Source organism: Atractosteus spatula, chromosome 18 (assembly GCF_055471065.1).
Source record: "Atractosteus spatula isolate fAtrSpa1 chromosome 18, fAtrSpa1.hap1, whole genome shotgun sequence".
Classification (NCBI taxonomy): domain Eukaryota; kingdom Metazoa; phylum Chordata; class Actinopteri; order Semionotiformes; family Lepisosteidae; genus Atractosteus; species Atractosteus spatula.
Window position 1 is genome coordinate 13,758,065 of NC_142723.1, and position 18,722 is coordinate 13,776,786.

Sequence of the window (18,722 nt, forward strand, 5' to 3'; positions counted from 1 at the left end):
AAGACAAGCAATAGATGAGAATAGAAAACCAAAGGTGTCTGGGTGTGGGAGTCTGGAAGGAGCAGTTGGACATAAAATGTAGATTTACATAGATACGAAACTACATCGCGAACGGAGTTGGGCCCAACAGCCTTTCCTCATTTGCAGCTGTGTCTTGTCCGCAGCGCACGGTTTTCACCACATGGTTCTTTACCTTTACGAGCCCCTGGTGTTCGACAGCAGGAACATACCGTGGCCAGGCGAGGCCTGGCACTGGCTGGAGAGAGGTGGCACTCACCTGGCACCGACACAAAGAACTTGACGGCGTCCCTGTGCCCGTGGAAGCAGAGCTGCGCCTGAGCCATGGAACAGTAGGGGATGAAGCTGCCGTTGGTCTTCTCCGAGCTGTCGTCGGCATACACGTGGATCACCCCACCAGAGGAGGTCGGGGAAACTTTGTTGGCTGGAGGAGCGACAGTATTGTCTCAATAATCCTTGCAAGAGTGCCGAGCGCTGAGAGCGAGTGGCAAGTCAATGCATAACCCTGGCTGACAAACCTGAAAGCCTTCAAAGTGTAAAAAAGGTGACAGCCCTCCCTGGGACACACAAACGCCTACGATCCCAATACTATACGCGGGTTGTAGAGGGACACACAAAATACACGACCCCTGACTGAGCAAAGGGAGCCAGTTCTCTACTTCACCTGGCACCTATATCCAAACAGGGATTACGGACAGCTGTTCTATACATATGAAGGCTGAGATTCTGCCTGTTTTTGTTTTAAAAGTAGGTAAGGGTTTAGTTAATTAGGAGATATGGGGTATAAAAGCGTTAAAGTAAATAGTGGATCTATAGTGATGTGGTGCTCGAACGTATTAGTATTTACTTTCCCTTTATAGAACTGCTTTTGCATTTTTTCTCATTTAAGGGCACCAAGGGAAGTAAAAATCCTGACTCTTTGCTTAGGCCAGCTGTATAGCATGCATATGGACTGACAGAAAGTGAACACAAAACCCCACCAAAATATCAAAACCTAGATGAGTACCGGTGACTACAGATGCAAGTAAAATGTATAGGAAGCTGGCAGAAATCGTGAAGAATGCTATCTCTCCATTAGCGTGTTTGAGTGGGACAGGGACACTCTATCCGGACCCTTAGGGAATCACTGGTTCCATCTGAGAAAAAGCAACCTGATGCTCTTGATCCAAATAACATTTAATCCAGTTTTTGGAAATTTTGAGCTGTGTGTCATCTTCCTGGCATCAGAGAATTCCTCGTTTGTGTGTACTATGTCAGCGACCAGACGGCTGGAATTTTTGCATTTAAGTCTGTGCAGAAATAAGTGCACCATGGGACTGTTTGACTAAGTATAATTTCCTCCTATGGCTGCTGCAACATTAACTAGAAACCTACCAAGATGTTAAGACAGGAAGAGGAGAGCAACAGTTTGTTACTCACATTGAAAAGACACTATTAATAGAGCTCTGGCGGTGGAATTTCTCTGCAACAAAGCCAAAGCAGGGTAAATAATTATTCATTATAATTCACGCTAACTAAAACCATCTATCATGGGAACAAAACTTAGTAGTTCACTCAGTTGGAATGAAGACCAGAAAACACAATGACCCACAAGGACCAGGGTGGAGAGCCCCTGTTCTGGGACACCATGACTCTGTCCCGGGACACCCAACCTATTTCTGAACAGCTTACCGTCTACCTGCCTGTTTAACAAGATGTTATGAGGTACAACCAAAGCGTTTATTAAACTTAAAACCACCAGTTAATGTGCTTCATGTGCGTGGCTAACAGGGTAAGTGCTAAATGTGTACTTTTTAAACATAAGACTGGAAAAATCTGTCCACAGAGAGGAGTCGGGATAGGATGGTGGCTCTGTAGGCAGGGGAGCAGGGGAGTTAGTGGAGGTGGCCTGTAAGAGAAGGAAGGAGGGCGAGCTCACACTTACCCCTCAGACCCAAGAGCTGTCCCCGGTGTAGGACTACAGCTATGGGAAGGAAGGAGAGGGACAGTGAGGGAGAGAAGGAGAGACAACACAGAGGAAGAGGAGAGAGAGGGACACGGAGATGCAGATGTCAGAGACCGGTACGGAAAAGGGAGAGACGCGGTGGAAATGAGGATTAAGGAGGTGGGGCAGGCCAGGATGGGTGTGAAAGAGGGAGAGGCAAGGGCAGGATGGCACACAGCAGGAAGGACCAGAGAGGGGATGGAGAGAAATCAAGGCAAGGACAGAGAAAGATCTGTTACAAGGGCACGTTCATTAGCCAGGTGCTCAGCTAACCCTACGCCCTGGCTGAAGGCTGAAAGGAAGTGAACTGTATTTCATCTCTACAGACCAATCAGTTTCTGTGTTGTTTTTCATTTTGTGCAGCATTGAACTACAGCCATTCTCAACTTCCTGATCCCAATCGTGGATGCTGAGCTTAACCAAACACGTATTTAAATTTAAGGTGCATGATCAAGGCAACTTGCATGACTTCAAGCAGCCTCCGATCACACCTTAGAGCTGTGAAATCTGTCTGACCCTCCAAACAGCCTCTGACTCTTCACACGTGCACGTGCAGATAGGAAACGCACATAGGCTGCCATTTGTTAAGAAGAAGAAAGATTGCCCATCAGACATCAGCAACAGAACAGAAACCAAGGAGAATCTTCCAGTATGGGTGAATTAAGAGCTTCTTAATTCTACCAAAGATCAGAAGTGCTGGAATAAGATCTATAATGATACGGTGGTGGTATTCCTGTTTAAAAAGCCTGGGCATGTGCTCTGTATTGTATGAAGGAACCAAGGCATCTATTCACATCACATTACAGACAAGGTACTGTTCCAGCAGGGCACAGTGTCGCACAGAGGGTCCTGGTAAACCCTACTTGAAGATCAGGGCCTGAGGAGACACTCACTTTCTGTCAGCGGGATAGAAATGACCACGCCGTTCCCTGTCCCCACCCAGAGGCGATTCCCTGCGATGAGGAGGGCTGTGATGCGCACGAAGGAAAAGCCCAGCTTGCCGGTACCTGCCGAATAAAACAGGGGATATTTAGCTGCTGCTTCCACGGGTCACACGTTGGGTAGATATGGAAAGGAATTCATTGGCGGTTCAAATAATTTTTTTTTCAGTTGCTCTGATGAACCTTTTAACACAGGTTCAGAGCCGATTGGAGGAAAGATGCATCCCCAGGGGTGTTACTGAGAGCACACCCTACACGACATGACGTAGGTCTGCTACTGAAGCGCCTATAAGCAAATCCTTCGGACTAACTCAACAGCAGCTGCTGGTGCACGTCTAACACTGTGCCGGGTCGATCCCGGAGGTGGCGCGGGCTCACCCAGCATCTTGCTGACGTAGGGTTCGATGTCCACGTCCTGCAGGTGCTGGTGTGTGAGCGCGTGGAAGAGCCGCAGGGTGGAGTCCAGCCGGATGGACACCCACACGCCGTCTCCGATCCACGCCAGCTGCCGCACCTGGCTCTCCTTCCGCGGGTGGGCGTCGAAGGATTTCTGGAACACAGAGGTCATGTGGGCCCTGGCAGCACACGCCCCTTGGCGTCCTTAGCCAGTCATTTGAGCAGCTGGCATTCTGTTCCAAACGTCTTCTTGAAATGATGCCCAATAACAGTAAGCACTATTTTATATAGTGCTTTAAAACCAATAATCTCAATGTGATTTACAATAGGTATTATCATGTAAAGTGACTGAAATGTCTGCAGTCTGAAATGTGTTCAGAGGGGAAAATATAGGGACTCCTATTTGGATTTCTTGGAAGATTTCTTTTGTGTTTCTTTTGGCAATCTTAAGCTCATTGCTGTGTTATCTGGCCCTCTGTAAAGAAGAATTAGGTTTCGCAACCTGAAAAATAATGAGCGCGCAGGCAAACTCCACCAGACAACATACATATTTAAACAGAAAAAAAGGAGGTTGAGGATTAAAAATTACAAGGAAACGAATAACAAAAGATATTCTTCTGACTAATTATTAGTGAAGAGACCCGAATGAATGGGAGGTTTACAAGCTCCTGCCCATCTATATAAAGTTACTCCTTCTATGCTGTCCTTGTATATGCCTTGTCTGAATCCGCAGCTGCAGGACAGAGCAGGCCGCCCTGTGCAGAGACAGTTCAGTTTATTGTCATGTGCACAGGTGCAATGAAATGCTTATTTGCATGTGTGCTCCAATACAAAGACATTAACACAGAACAGCAGCAGCAACAACAAGTTAAATAACATACAACTTAAGAGAAAGACCATCAGTGTGAGCCAGGCAGGCCACTCACCTCGATCTGCATGGTCTTGGGCTGGATGACGTGCACCTTGTTCTTGTAGCCACACCACACTTTATCGTGCACCATGGCCATGCAGCGGATGGAGTGATGTGGCCGGCCCAGGTCCATCAGGTGGTAGTTACTGAGATCCCACTGGCCGTCTGCGGGGAACACACACACAGGAGGGCTAAGAGCAGGTCACCGTTTCACTGGACGGTGCGAGACATTTCGGCTGAACTGCGCGCGGCTTGGACAGTGATTTACACACAGCTACCATTCACAGTTCAGCTGTGCAAATAGAAAATCACCAAAGATCTTCACCTTTTCATATCAAAATCCCTTTAAGCACTTTGAGGTTTTGGATTTATGAGCGCAATCACAAATCACGCTGGGCACTTATTTGCCCTTACCTTCAGACCTGTGGAAGATGGCTAATGTCCCATCTGCCAGAGCCACCAGAACCCGCCCTTTCACGTGCCTGAAGAGACACAGCTGCATTAAGGACCATCCAGGGTTTCTCTGATTTCATGAGACACAGTGACGGCATCAAGAGATATTCAGAACCACAAATGACCAGAATGTGAATGACAGAGGTCTTGGAAATATAAAACTCTTGTTTCTCTCAGGTTTACAAATAAACTGCGGGGGTAATTTCCAAAGACTAAGGAGTCTTGGACATCTGAAAGGGCACACAGACTGAATTCTGTGCTGTTCAGACCACGAAGGGTCGCATCAAGAATGCTACAAAGCTCCTCATGCCTGTACAGTCACAGAAATTAATCTGCTGAAGTTTTGCCCCACTATGTGTACTAAAAGCAAGGTTTTTGGCCTTAAACATATGTACGCTTACAGAACATTAAATGCTGGGAAACCTTAGCAGTAGTTTGTCTAAGGTTTCATTCAACGCTCTGAAAATGCAGCTCCAGTTGCTATAATGTCCACTCATAAGCCACATTGACAGGGGCACTTACACGATGCTGAGCACAGAGTCCTTCAGCTTGATTGAGTGAAGGCATTTCTTCCAGTTAGAAACAGCAGAGTGCACATAAAGCCTAGGAGGAAGGAAAAACCAGTGTTCTGTTCTTTGCCTTCGTTGTACGTTATGCTTACAATAGCTAAAATAAAACATCCCAGATGTATCTTGCAGCAACAAAGGAATATTGTGTCACCACATTATGGAAGTGATCTTAACAATGCACATGTTCAGTAAGGCAGATTTTCGGGTTTATCATAACAGGAATGTAAGATTTACCATAGAGGGATTCCAAAACACAGAGTAAAAAAATAAAGAACAGCCCCCGTCCCTCAAACAGATCTCACCAGCCGTTCTGGGCCCCCAGCCACATGGTGGGAGCAGCGCTGGTGGCAGCCCTGGGCTCCTCATCTCCCTCCGATGGCTCCTGGGTGGAGGCAGTGTGGGCCTCTTCTTTGGGCTGCCGGGGCTCCCTGAGGAAAGCGCCTTCTGTCATTGCACTAGCATCAGCTACCATACAGCACTCAAATACACAAACACAGGGCGGCACCGCATGCAAAAACACAACCACATGAATACACAATGGCACAGTGAATACAGTGCACACAAACATACAGGATTGCACAGTGAATACAGTGCACACAGACACACACTGGATTGCACGGTGAATACAGTGCACACAGACATACAGGATTGTACAGTGAATACAGTGCACACAAACATACAGGATTGCACGGTGAATACAGTGCACACAGACACACACAGGATTGCACAGTGAATACAGTGCACACAAACATACAGGATTGTACAGTGAATACAGTGCACACAAACATACTGTGCAGGATTGCACAGTGAATACAGTGCACACAAACATACAGGATTGCACAGTGAATACAGTGCACACAAACATACTGTGCAGGATTGCACAGTGAATACAGTGCACACAAACATACAGGATTGCACAGTGAATACAGTGCACACAAACAGAATCACACAGTGAATACAGTATGCACAGATAAAGGCTCACACAGACACAGCGTGACAGTGAATACAGTGCACACAAACATATAGGATTGCACAATGAATACAGTGCACACAAACATACAGGATTGCACAGTGAATACAGTGCACACAGACACAGGATTGCACAATGAATACAGTGCACACAAACATACAGGATTGTACAGTGAATACAGTGCACACAAACACAGAATCACACAGTGAATACAGTATGCACAGATAAAGGCTCACACAGACACAGCGTGACAGTGAATACAGTGCACACATATGCACACATAGGTGTGCACAATCAATGCAGTGATTATATACACTCTTGCACAATCAGTTCAGTCCACAGTACAATATACTGAACACTGAATGAGAGACAACAGACTGCACACACACATACTCTGAATCAACACACTGCACAAGCACAAACAGACACAAAGGAGATACTCAGCAGGGATGCAGTCCTCCCTCCCATAAATGACAAAACCACAGTAGCGGAAACATTAATGATAATGCTTTCTCCATTTGTTTTATTGTAAAAAATCAGGAATAAGGAAAAATGTTGTTGGAAACAGCTGCGCTATGAGTGACCTATTAATAACCTTACCGTAAACTATCAATGACCCATCAGTGACACACTAGTGACCTATTGGTGACTTACCAGTGCACTGTCAGTGATCTACAGTATGAGTGACTTATCAGTCAGTGGGCTATGAGTGACCTATGAGAGACTTATCAGTGAGCTATAAGCGATCTATGAGTGACTTATCAGTGAACTGTCAGTGACATATCATTGATCTATTGGTGAGCTATCAATGACCTCTAAGTGATCTATGAGTACCTTAACTGTGAACTATCAGGGAGCTATAAGTGATCTACAGTATGAATGCCTTATCAGGGAGCTATTAGTGATCTATTGGTGACCTATCAGTGAGCTATAAGTAATCTACGAGTGCCTTATCAGGGAGCTATTAGGGAGCTATTAGTGATCTATTAGTGACCTATCAGTGAGCTATAAGTGATCAATGAGTGCCTTATCAGTGAGCTATAAGTGATCTATGAGTGCCTTATCAATAAGCTATAAGTGATCTACGAGGGCCTTAACTGCGACTATCCGTGAGCTATAAGTGATCTACGAGTTCATTTTCAGGGAGCTGTCAGTGATCTGTTGGGGAGCCCTCAGTGCCTGTACCTGCCGAGGGGGCCGTCCCCAGCGGGGGGCTGAGGGTCTGTGAAGACGTGCTCAGTGAAGGGGCCCGGCCGGGCTGCCAGCCTCTCGGCCTCACTGGCCACAGGCTCCGGCACCTCGGTGGCCTCGGTGGCTTCTTCGGCAGACTGAGACACGTTTATCTTCCCGTTCAGCAGGGGCGCCATGTGGCCTGAAGCCCAGGGGAGAAGACAGACAGGTCAGAGGGAAAACGACAATCCGCCGCCCTGCGCAGGACATCAGTTCTTGCAGAGTGACTGTCAAACTCCAGCAGGACTTCCAGGGAAAAAAAGAACTACGTTGTGCTACAGAACAACACAAAATGTTTGCTCATGCTGAAGTGGACTGGAGCAGTCAACCACATCCTTTCCTTCCTGCCTTTATTTTTGCTTAGAAACACATCAAGTACAGAGCATCTCCAACAGTATCTTCTGTCACCCAGCAACTACATATGTTGTCCTTGATCATGTTTTCTCATACATACTAACAGGTTTACACTAGGCAGTATCAGTCTGAAACTCACAACTGCCAACCAACTGAAGCTCAGCAGGAGTGAGCCTGGTCAGTACCTGGATGGGAGACCTCCTGGGAAAAGCTAAGGTTGCTGCTGGAAGAGGTTTTAGTGGGGCCAGTAGGGAGCGCTCACCTTGCGGTCTGTGTGGGTCCTAATGCCCCAGTATTATAACGGGGACACTATACTGTAAAAAGGCACCATCCTTCGGATGAGACGTAAAACCGAGGTCCTGACTCTCTGTGGTCATTAAAAATCCCAGGACGTTTCTCAAAGAGTAGGGCTGTTAACCCAAGTGTCCTGGCCTTTTCCAGTCATGGCCTCCTAGTAAGCCCCATCTATGAACTGGTTTCATCACTCAGGTCTCCTCCCCACTGATAACTGACGGGTGTTAAGTATACTGGCACACTTTCAGTGGAATATCTAGACAAGCGCTCTAGAAGTGTAAGTGTAAGGAATTTTTACATAGACAGGGCTGTGCTTGATTTACAGTAGGAGGTTTCCTTACTCAAAAAAGAAAACTGAATTCATTAACACGTGGTGTGCACATCCTACTTGTGTGTTTTGCTATAACGAGGGCCTGTACCTTGCCCCTTGTCCACTACAGGGGTGTCGGTCCGTGACGAGCAGTTGCTGCGCACCACGCTGCAGTGGGTGGCGCAGCCCACCAGCGTAATGCCTGCCAGCATGCCCTCCATGCCACCCTTCTCCTCCGAGCCCCCTTCGCCCGTCTCCAGAAAGATCTCGCCCGCCGGGTAATCGCTCTCACTGGCCGCTGGACAGGAGAGAGCGCAGACGTGTCAGGTGGATCAGAACAGCTCTGACTGCATTACTGGAGGACCGCCGCCTTACCTACTAGTACCTGCAAATTTAAGGGTCCTGCTCTGGAAGCCAGGTGCTCTGAGCCACTTGCACAGACCTGTAATTAGGAATCTAAATGGAGAGACCAATCCAACACGAGCTCCCGAGAGGGCACACAAGAGAACACAGGGCAAGCAGGAGCCTCTGGGCAGCTCACCTGGCACGCTGGAGATGCACAGCACATGGGCGTTGCAGACGTTGAACTGGTCCACCAGAGAGCCGGGCTGGTTGGCATCGATGATCACCACCTTGCTGGCGGAGTGAGTGCTGGTGAGGATCCACACTCGGCTGCACAGGGAGTCCGTCTCCTGCAGCTCCTTTGGCTGGGGGGAGAGGGAGGGAAGAGGACCCAGAATTAACACATGGGCGCCAGTCTGTCCACAGACATTTACAGCGGCGCCGCAAAGCACTCATTGAGGATGATGTTGCAAAGAGCAAAAGCAGGTCAAATCTGCAAGGTAGCTGGCCTTCTGCACAGCTTTTTTCCTGTGAAAATATAATGATCTAGAGAAACTTGGAAAAGTTAAATTGACAGATTTCCTATCCGAAGTAAGAAATTGTTAAAAACTGCTTTCCTAGCAGAACAGGTGTGTTCTTTCCTGTACATTGACACGTGGAGCTCACTGACTGAGCAAGCCTTTTACAACGCAGGAGACATCGTGGAAAGGGAGAGAACTGTATTTACTGTCAACGCAACTGCATTTAAAACGAGGATCAGGAGACGCTAGTTTACATAAAGGATTGTGGGAGTCTGGAAAAAAGCTGCCCAAACCTTGTTGCTGAAGCTGATACTCTGGCCTTTTCCAGGAAACGACTCGATGAGATCACTGGATCAGTTAGTAACTATCAAATAGGCCTGTTATTTGGTTCTCAACCAGTGGTTGGAAGCTCAATGGACAGCTCTGTTGACCTGACTGTGAACAGCTTTCAAGAAGCAGACGGGAACATGGCAGGGCCCTGCAGCTGCAGCTGGCCAGTGGTGGGGGGGTACCTTCTTCTTCTCGGGGGAGCTGTGGCTGCTCTGGTCCTCCTGCGCTTCAGCCTCGGCCGACAGGGGGTCAGAGCCGCTGGAAGAGGCCTTCAGCCCATTGGGAGGCGTCTCTTCGGCCTGCTTCCACCCGGTCAGGTCCACGCCCGCGGCACACCACAGCTGAGGTGGACACACACAGCAGCACGAGTCACACACACACACACACACACACACACACACACACACACACAGACACACACGGGCACGCAGAGAGCCTGACTCGTCTGCACAGCCGTCCACCGCTGAGGACCGCCTTACACGAAAAACTAAACAAAACAGCCAAACTGCGAGGACTGGTTAGAGATACTTACAGATATAATACAACAACACAAAAATCACAGAGGCCGAGCAAACCAAAAATGGGAACCTGCTAGGACTTCCAAAATAGTACTACTCAAGCAGGTTCAGCAGGCAATACACACGCAGGCAGCAGTCCTGACTTTACCTTCCGATTCGGATCCTTTTCAACTAGGGGACGACAGTATACTGGGACTGGGACATTCTTCATGCGGTTATCCTCCTGGCCTCCATTCGGGCTCAGCTGTGGAAAGAGACAGGGTTGGCCACACAGAGGAACAGCCAGCACCACCGTATCCGTCGTAAAGAGGGAACAGATTCCAAATAGGGCTGGCAGGTCACAACAGATATGACTTTTTTCATTAAACAGCAGATATGCCACAGATAAAGAGGCATTTATTCCCTCTTGTCACTCTCACTGCTAACATGAGCACAGGCTAGTACCTGAGTATTTGGGACAGCTTTTACTTCCAGTAGGACCTTTTGGTGAACACACCAATTAAACAAGAGCCAAAATCCACATTTTCTCAAAAAGGAGCCTGGTCTTTACACAAGTGATGTCTTCAATTTCAGAACACATAAAGCAGTGTGATTCCTGCAAGCGTATCACAAGAGGCAACGAAATGCTACTCAAACCTCCCTCTCTTCTGCCTTCTGCCCTGAGGATTTTCAAGGCCAAATGAGGCTGACAGATATCAGGCCACACGCAGGAAAGAGAAAAAAAAACACAACAGGAACAAAAACTAGAGGGTGAGGCGGAGGACAACAGTCATATCAGCAGGCTGCACAGTACATCAATCACATGTCAGGCCTACAAAAAGGAGGTGACTATTATCACTGGGGGGGGCACAAAAATCGGTCAGGGCACAGAAGACGCTACGAGGTGTCAACGTAATTCGAATCCCACTTGTGGGATTTGACAGTGTGATGGGTCAGCTGTGTCAGACAGGCCACTGTGGCCCCTTCTTTCCTCGTTTGTGGACGCTGAGGGCCAGCCGCCCTGAGGTTGCGCAATAGTCACATGCCGGGACTCTGTCGGTCTCACTTGCCTGGTGCTTCTTCGCGGGCCCCTCCTGTGAAAGTTCCAGCTGATAGCCTGTCTGTGGGAGATCACAGTTAGAGTGGGCTGCCCTTTCAGGCAGCCTGCGAGCTCCGTGTGTGCAAGCACGCAGCCCGGCCCCCGTGCGACTCTGCAGAGCTCTGGGGAACCGTGGCCCAGTCTGGGGTGAAGTCTCAAGACTTGAACACACTCCACCTAACAGCTTCACGGCCACAACTACCACCCCATTAAGCAGGGGCCCAGCATGAATAGGGAACTTGACTGTAGGGTAGAGATGGTCAGGGTTAGAAGTGACCATCAGAAGCAGAAGCAAAGGTCAGCGGAGGTGACTAGACATGTTAAACTGAATTAAATCTAGCTGCCTCCTAATGTCATCAAAGCCCCCTGCACTGCCTGCTGGATTTGTACCGCGAAAGACACATAAAAACTGAACTGAACTATAATTAATTTTCATTTGAAAAGAAAAAGTGAAGAATATGTTAATGGTGGCTACCAGCAGAGCAGAGTCAGCATTTCTGTGGATTTTAGAAGATAAATCCTTTGCATCCTCAAGACTATTGCGTCCAGTTACGCAGATCCTAAAGTACCAGTCAGACCAGTGTACGTATCAGGTGAAGCTCTCTGACTGCCAGGGTGTCTGCAGCTTTTACCACGTGTGCACAGAGTGGAAGTCAAGTGCCTTCTGAAACTGTGAGAGCACTGTGCTGGCTGGCAAAACAGGACTTTGGGATGTTAAATTGTTAACCCCAGTGTCCACATCATTTTTAAGTGCAGTGGTCACAGGCCCTACAGAAATACAGCGCCGTGGAGCTGGCGGAGCTGCCGGGAGCAGCCCCGGGGAGGAGCCGCGGGGGCCAGGGGTACCTGTTTGTAGCGGGGCGGCACGCTCCAGCCGCAGGTCTGCAGCAGCCCGTCCTCCCTGCGCATGTGCTCCCGGACCTGCCGGTACTGCTCCCTCCTCTGCTCCCGCCGGGTGGACAGGGCGCCGTCGCTGAGGGGAGGCGCCACGCCGTTACAAGGGGCGGCCGCACTAGATCGCTGGCATCTAGTGACAGGCGGCTCCGGGAGGTTAGCCGCCATCTTGGCTCAAGGTCACACCACAGCGTCAGGGTTTTGAGGCAAGATGGGGACTTCTTTTCTGAGCCTCCTCTCACTACAACATAATCACCTAACCTACATCACACTACCAACACAACATCTTAGATATAATCTAAATCCACACCTAGTTACTTTTTCACCGATTTGCTATAATTGCTGCATCATACAATCGCTATATTCCTCTTGCTTATTATATTCCAAACAGTGTTACATTACATTAAATTGTTACAGCACTTTGCTGCATATGGCTTGTTATCTTTATAGAGTTGTTACAATTGTGTTTGAGCCACCTTGTAATGAATTAACCAGTGAAAGATACATGCCATATACCTGAGGGCTTGTATGAAATTTTGCCTACATGTCTTGCCCCGAGCTCATTAAAGTGTGAAGCTACTGCCCTGTGTTTCCTTAGGGTTTAATCAACATGCATGTTATCTAACATTTCAGTTCAAATATTCTAGGGAAAGAACCCTACAATGTGAGGGTCGTCTACAACAAAGACAAACTCCCACTGCTTAATTCAAAGTACATAATTTAAATTATGGGACATAAAAAGAAAAAAAAATGTTTTTTTTAAAGAAACAAGTCAATTTCAAGACACAAACTCATTCCCTACTGATATGGGACATTCTCATGCTGGTGGTGGCAATTTTCTCACAGCAAACAAATGTTCTCTGCTTGTCCGTGTTATCATGAATCCAGACTCGGGTGACCAATCGTTTTTAAAAGCTGTGCACAACACTGAAAAGAGATGGAGGGAGAGGGATTAAGTGGGGAGACTGCTCCCCAGAAAGACACTTCCTTCTGGCTCTTCCAGTAGCTTTTCAGGACACAGTGAGAGCTCGGGTGACGCTGGGGAACCAGCCCTTGGAAAACAAGAGGAAGGGAGACGCAGGGTCCCAGAGGGGGGCCAGAGGGGCGCAGCAGGGTCTCCCGGAGGATGGTACTCACTCCTCGTGGGGGAAGAAGCTCATGTGGCTGTTCGAGGACAGCTGGCACATGGTGTGGCTGCGGCGCTGCGAGAAGCCGGCCGGCGTGGGCGACTTGTAGTGGATGTTGACGCTGGTGTAGGGTCGCTTGGCAGGAGGAGGGTTGGCCGAGGAGCTGAAGAGCCGGGCAAAGCTGCAGGAGACAAAAAGGCAGGGAGTTTCAGGGACACGCCTGGTAACCCCCCCCTGAGGCCAGCTTCTACCTCATGGCCTGCAGTGGTTTCAGACGATCACGGCCAACTGGGGGACATACTTACAACTGCCAGATGGTGGATTTTTTCTTCTCTTGAATTTGTGAATTATCTCTGGAGGCTCTGGGGAGGAAGATAAAAAAGAAACAGTTACTGACGTATGGATTCCCCTTTCCCACAACCGGCCACAGATTTCCGTTCACCCACTAAGCTGACTGGACTCCCTACCATTGAGGGTGTTTTTATATCGTAGTGTGTCTGAGGTCTGCATGGGCTTCAGTCGCCATGGATTCCTCTGTAGTAAAATCACCAACATTAACAAGGTCACAAGAAATATCACTATGGCAACCCAAGTTATGGCGGGACTATTTGATTCAATTCAGTTTTATTTTTCACACAGCTCTCTTTACAATGAGTTGTCACAGAGAACTTTCATGGTGATTTATGCGGATGATACAAACAGGGTTGTACAACACAATAAATCAAAAGGAAATGAGTGTAAGTAGATGTAAAGTAGTTTAGAGTATCACAAAATAAAGCAGGTGTAATTTAGTTTACCGTATCATAAAATAACAGTGTAGCCATCAGGCACAGAGGAAAGAAAAAGGAAAGACCCCATGAGGAGAATAAACTCTTGTCCAAAGTCTGATGGTTAGCCTCCCCTCCAGGTACTAGCTGTGACAGTATTTGAATGACAGTACAAGTGGGAGCCATGTTGGGAGAGGTTGTGTGTGTTCTGCTGGGGTTGGAGTGTGAAAGCAGATGTGCAGTGGGAGTGGGAGCCTCTAACAGTGGAGCATAGCTCCTCTAGATGTTAATTAAATTATTGGTTAAGTACTGCACTGGAAGGTACATTCTCACCCGGGGTTATTTAATGGTGACTTTAAACAGAACTTGCACAGAGTAAGTAGTGCTTGGGAAAGGTGCAGGTAGGGATAACCGCTGTAAATTGAGCGGGGGAGAGAAGAGGAGAGGTATTTTCTTGAAAGACTCTGCAATAAAGCCTCCTACCCTCTTCTGCTATTGCCAGTCCTGGGATGGCCATAGCTAAGGGAGGCTCTCAGTAACCCATATTACCTGTCTGTAATGTGAGTAACATGATAGCTAAGAGCTTGCAAGGTAGATTTATTTTGTGGACCTCTGCCTACTTAATCGCACCTGGAGCGGGGAATTGGCTTCTGCCTACCACCCTTCACGAAACTACAAGTCGTGTGTTCCTTCACAAGCAAGGTGCTGCTGACCCGCCCAGATTCAAGCTGATAATGCAGGGTATTGCTGTAAGATTAACCAGTCTGATTCCTGGGGAAACACAGCTGCCATCAGCCTCAACGCACAGACCCCACGTTTTAGGGGAAAGTAAAGAGCACCAGAGCGCAAACTGGTGGGAAACTACAGTGGAAGCCTCCCACTCTTCCCCTAGTCTTTCCAGGACGCACCGTCTGCAGAGGACTCACCTGATCATTTCGGTCCACCGCACAGCCTCCTGCAGCTCCATCAGCCGCTCCTTGTACTGGTTCCTCTCCATGAGCACGCGCGCCATCTCCACCCGGGTGAAGCGCCGGCGCTGCATCATGGACACGTCGTCCTGCAGCGGGGACGAATACTTGCACAGCGAGCGGGGATAAGGGAGTCATTTAGTGAGGTTGTGAAGCAAGGCCACCCTCCAGGGAAACAAGAAAGACCCCCCCCCCCCCCACCACTGCACAGCAGTTTGATCCATTCCAGGCTTCGAGAGCGTCATCGTCTGGGGCGTGCCACTCTGATGTAGCAGAGGGAACGCTAGTCGAGCTCACCGGGCAGTGTCTACTCCTGCCGTGGCACTGAAAACGCAACGGTCATCTTGAGATGTCCACCAGACGTTCGTGAATTTCATTATGTCTCCGAACACTGAATTAGCAGTCTAGCTCCTTTTTTAACCAACCTTTTCCACAAATGCAGAAATGACTAAATGAAACCATTCACTTTTTGAAGTTGGTTTCGTTTTATATGGGGCGACTTTCGTTAATCTTGATTGCGCCCTGAGCCAATCAGGGGACAGGAAGCTTATCTAAAACATGGACTATCAATTGACCAGCTATTTATTTCGAGATCGAAATATTTAAATCCCAACAGTACCACAGCTATAAATCACTTCATCCGTGGCTTTGCAGTCTTTCTGATATGCTCTACAACATTAATGCAATAGGGAGGTGAGAAATCACATTTTCCACACATATTTAACCTGCTGAATCCTTATCCTTAATAGCTGTATTCTTAAATTTTGACCCTAACAATGAAAACCGTTGCAAATAGTAAAGATCCCATGGAAATATTAGTTAATTAGTTAACAGTTAACAGGTTAAAACAAGCAGTTTTATTGACAGCACTATAGATTAAAAGGCTTGTACTGTTTTTATGGTATTTAGTTGAGTAGATCTCAACTTCAAACTGAAAGACCAAAGGTAACTTTACAAAAAAAAACTGAAATAAATTAAGCTGCTGCACTGGTGGAGTTTTGTTTCCCTTAATTTGTACAAAGAGACAGAAACCAGACATGATCACTAATACCAAATGACTAGACAAACACAAATCATGTTCTGCCTTTGGCACAACTTAAACGGAAAGCTTTTTCCAAATCAATCGTTATTAAAAACTGAAGAACAGAATGCAGTTAAATTCAATCATAATTTTAAAAAATGTGGATATGAGTACACACCAAAATGTTATATATGTTCATCGGGTTAACCTGTATACACCCATCCCTCAATTTATGAACATAAATCACTCCTTAAAATCTGTGCAAGTGAAAATACATAAACCGCAAACAAAATTCCCTTACTTTACACGTAAAACCTTCTGATTTGTTCACAAGATCTAGAATATACAGTTACCAAATATTATGTACTTTTGCCCTAGTAGAGCACTGAATTGTCAAAGTAAAAACACTATTGCTTGTTAATGATCATTCAATTTCCTGTTTATCTTAGTACAGTAGTTAATAAAATGACAAAATGTTTAAAGCTTCTGGGAATGCAGACACACTGTAGACCCCTGTAGTGGGGGGTTATACTATGAGGAGGGAGACTTTAATTTACTATTACTATTACTACTTACTATTTAGGACACACTTTGTTTGTAGCAAAAATTTTGGAACTGCAAAAAAACAGATATCAAAATATGTGCTTTGTTCTAGTGAAATTTCGGGAACCAGGTGTTTTTAAATCAAGGGATGGGTGTCATTTTACAGGTTACTTAAAATTTTAGGTGTTATGAAGAAAGAAACAAATTATTAGATCACTTTAGAACTCGGACATGATGAACTACTGAGAAAACTGAGAGTTAGAATTTGTGAGGCAGGGTCTGGGAAAGCAATGGGCCAATATTACTTGATTTGCTCCAGTTCACTAAATAAATTAGCATTTGAGGTTAAAAAAGGGATAGCTAGGGGTTTTAAGTATTAATATTCACAAAAAGATGCAGCTGTGAGGCATGCAAAGCAACTAAAGAAAAGGTGAGAACACTTTTCCTTTAGTAGAATTTAGTTTTGTTAATAAGATAGTTGATGCCCCCAGACATTTCTTCATGTACATTATGCATTATGATCCATATTTACAACACAAATGATGCATTAAACACTAATTTGTGGTATTTCCCATGTGTTTTGTAGATAATGTAGAATACTATTTACCATGGCTGTACAAACAGAGGGAAATACAGCACGTGTTCAACATACTGCAAGACAGAAGGTAACGTTGCAGGGAGACTAAGAAAGCACACCTCTGCTTCCATCCATAATACATAATAATGCATTACAATGATTATAATAATACATTATTCCCTATGCTTACATCGTCTGTTTCCTCCTCCTTGGGCTCCTGTGTGGTTCCTATGGCCTCTGCTCTCAATCTGGAGGAGAGAAACCGCAGCAGAAAATGAGCATTGAAACTCCCACCAGCAGACCCGAAAGTCAGAAAGCGGACGTTTTTCCTCCCAACCAATAATAAACAATAAAGTAATTAGAAATAGAAATAGGTAGAAATCAGCAGTATCTGGGTCACCACTGCATGAGTCTATTTTAAAGCCACAGTAAAAGCGATTCAATGCAACAAACCCCTTAGCTTCTCAGACTAGCAGATACGTGGAAAAACACAGACAATTAGTTACCCAAATCAGTCATCATTCTACCAATATAATAATGATTACAGTACAGAAATAAAATAAGGACACTTTTTTAATAAAGTGCCATTTTCAAGTTTTTAAAGTGCCTTTCGAAATCAAAGCATGCAGAATATCCCGTGTTATGTTGATTGATTATTGTTCCTCTTTTCAGGGTTGTGACGTTTGAACTATCCCTATATTGGCATGTCTTCTCTAATGGAGCACTAAGACAACTCACCCAGTGTCAAAGTACATCCTGTTAAAGACTGGGTGGCAACTCAAAGAAAGGAATTTGCTGAGACTCCGGCCTCCCCACTGAACTGTGCTAGAATGTGTTAGGCTGGAGCTGAAGTACAGCACCTTCAGCAAGACTTCCCAATGGTATCTTTGTTCCTTCTCGCCGGAACAGGAAACAGACAGGCAGGGACTTTCAGGAACATACAGCACCTGGTCCCACCCACAGCACCCTCCCCTAGCATCAGTCCAGCTGTCAACGTGTATCTCATCGCCCGCAGAAGATGCTAAGGAAGCCAGATTGCTTATTGAAACAACTAGATAGTACATAAATGGAAGTTTGGGGACATATTTCTATGGACAAAGAAAAGAGACACATCCATCAACTTCGCTGATGTCCACAAGACAATATATACAACCTCCATCAACTTCACTGATGTCCACCAGGAGATATATAGAACCTGCATCAACCTCACTAATGTCCACCAGGAGATATATACAACCTCCATCCTCCAGATGTCCACCAGAGGATATATACAAGTAATCATGGACATCAGCAGAGGTCACAATGAGCTAGGCTACACTGCCCCTGGCAACTGAAACAGACTCTCTATTTGTATGTGAACCAAGTTTCATTACGCGGTGCTCTGATTTCACAATTCTGTTTTTTGATTAGACCACCTAATGTTTATGATTTACCCTGTACAGTAGAAATCTCCAACCCCAGTCCTGGATAGTGCTGGTCCAGCAGGTGTTATAGGCACCTTTTAAATGATCAATTTGTAAAGGCATATAACAGTTTAAGGATGACCAATTCAAGAGGTGATGTGTACAATTCAATTTGGAACAAAACTCAGATAATAAAGTTAAGGT

The 18,722-nt window shown here is 46.4% G+C and overlaps 1 protein-coding gene across 8 annotated transcripts in view; it reads right to left on the bottom strand.

Annotated features, from left to right (window-relative positions):
• Positions 1 to 18,722, bottom strand: part of mapk8ip3 (mitogen-activated protein kinase 8 interacting protein 3) — a 54,256-nt gene that overhangs the window by 3,603 nt on the left and 31,931 nt on the right. For 2 of the 8 annotated variants that reach the window (XM_088936973.1, XM_088936979.1), the window contains exons 12-30: positions 17,306 to 17,363; positions 14,933 to 15,081; positions 13,545 to 13,601; positions 13,250 to 13,420; positions 12,065 to 12,191; positions 11,190 to 11,240; positions 10,289 to 10,384; positions 9,805 to 9,963; positions 8,971 to 9,136; positions 8,539 to 8,727; positions 7,427 to 7,613; positions 5,574 to 5,699; positions 5,225 to 5,305; positions 4,664 to 4,731; positions 4,266 to 4,414; positions 3,322 to 3,493; positions 2,896 to 3,009; positions 1,943 to 1,981; positions 278 to 442 (exon numbers count right to left, since the gene is read on the bottom strand). In XM_088936973.1, the coding sequence (XP_088793099.1) occupies positions 278 to 442; positions 1,943 to 1,981; positions 2,896 to 3,009; positions 3,322 to 3,493; positions 4,266 to 4,414; positions 4,664 to 4,731; positions 5,225 to 5,305; positions 5,574 to 5,699; positions 7,427 to 7,613; positions 8,539 to 8,727; positions 8,971 to 9,136; positions 9,805 to 9,963; positions 10,289 to 10,384; positions 11,190 to 11,240; positions 12,065 to 12,191; positions 13,250 to 13,420; positions 13,545 to 13,601; positions 14,933 to 15,081; positions 17,306 to 17,363 (2,324 nt within the window). The remainder of the gene's footprint in view (positions 1 to 277; positions 443 to 1,942; positions 1,982 to 2,895; positions 3,010 to 3,321; positions 3,494 to 4,265; positions 4,415 to 4,663; positions 4,732 to 5,224; positions 5,306 to 5,573; positions 5,700 to 7,426; positions 7,614 to 8,538; positions 8,728 to 8,970; positions 9,137 to 9,804; positions 9,964 to 10,288; positions 10,385 to 11,189; positions 11,241 to 12,064; positions 12,192 to 13,249; positions 13,421 to 13,544; positions 13,602 to 14,932; positions 15,082 to 17,305; positions 17,364 to 18,722) is intronic. The other 6 variants (XM_088936975.1, XM_088936977.1, XM_088936976.1 and 3 more) reach the window with 5 other exon arrangements.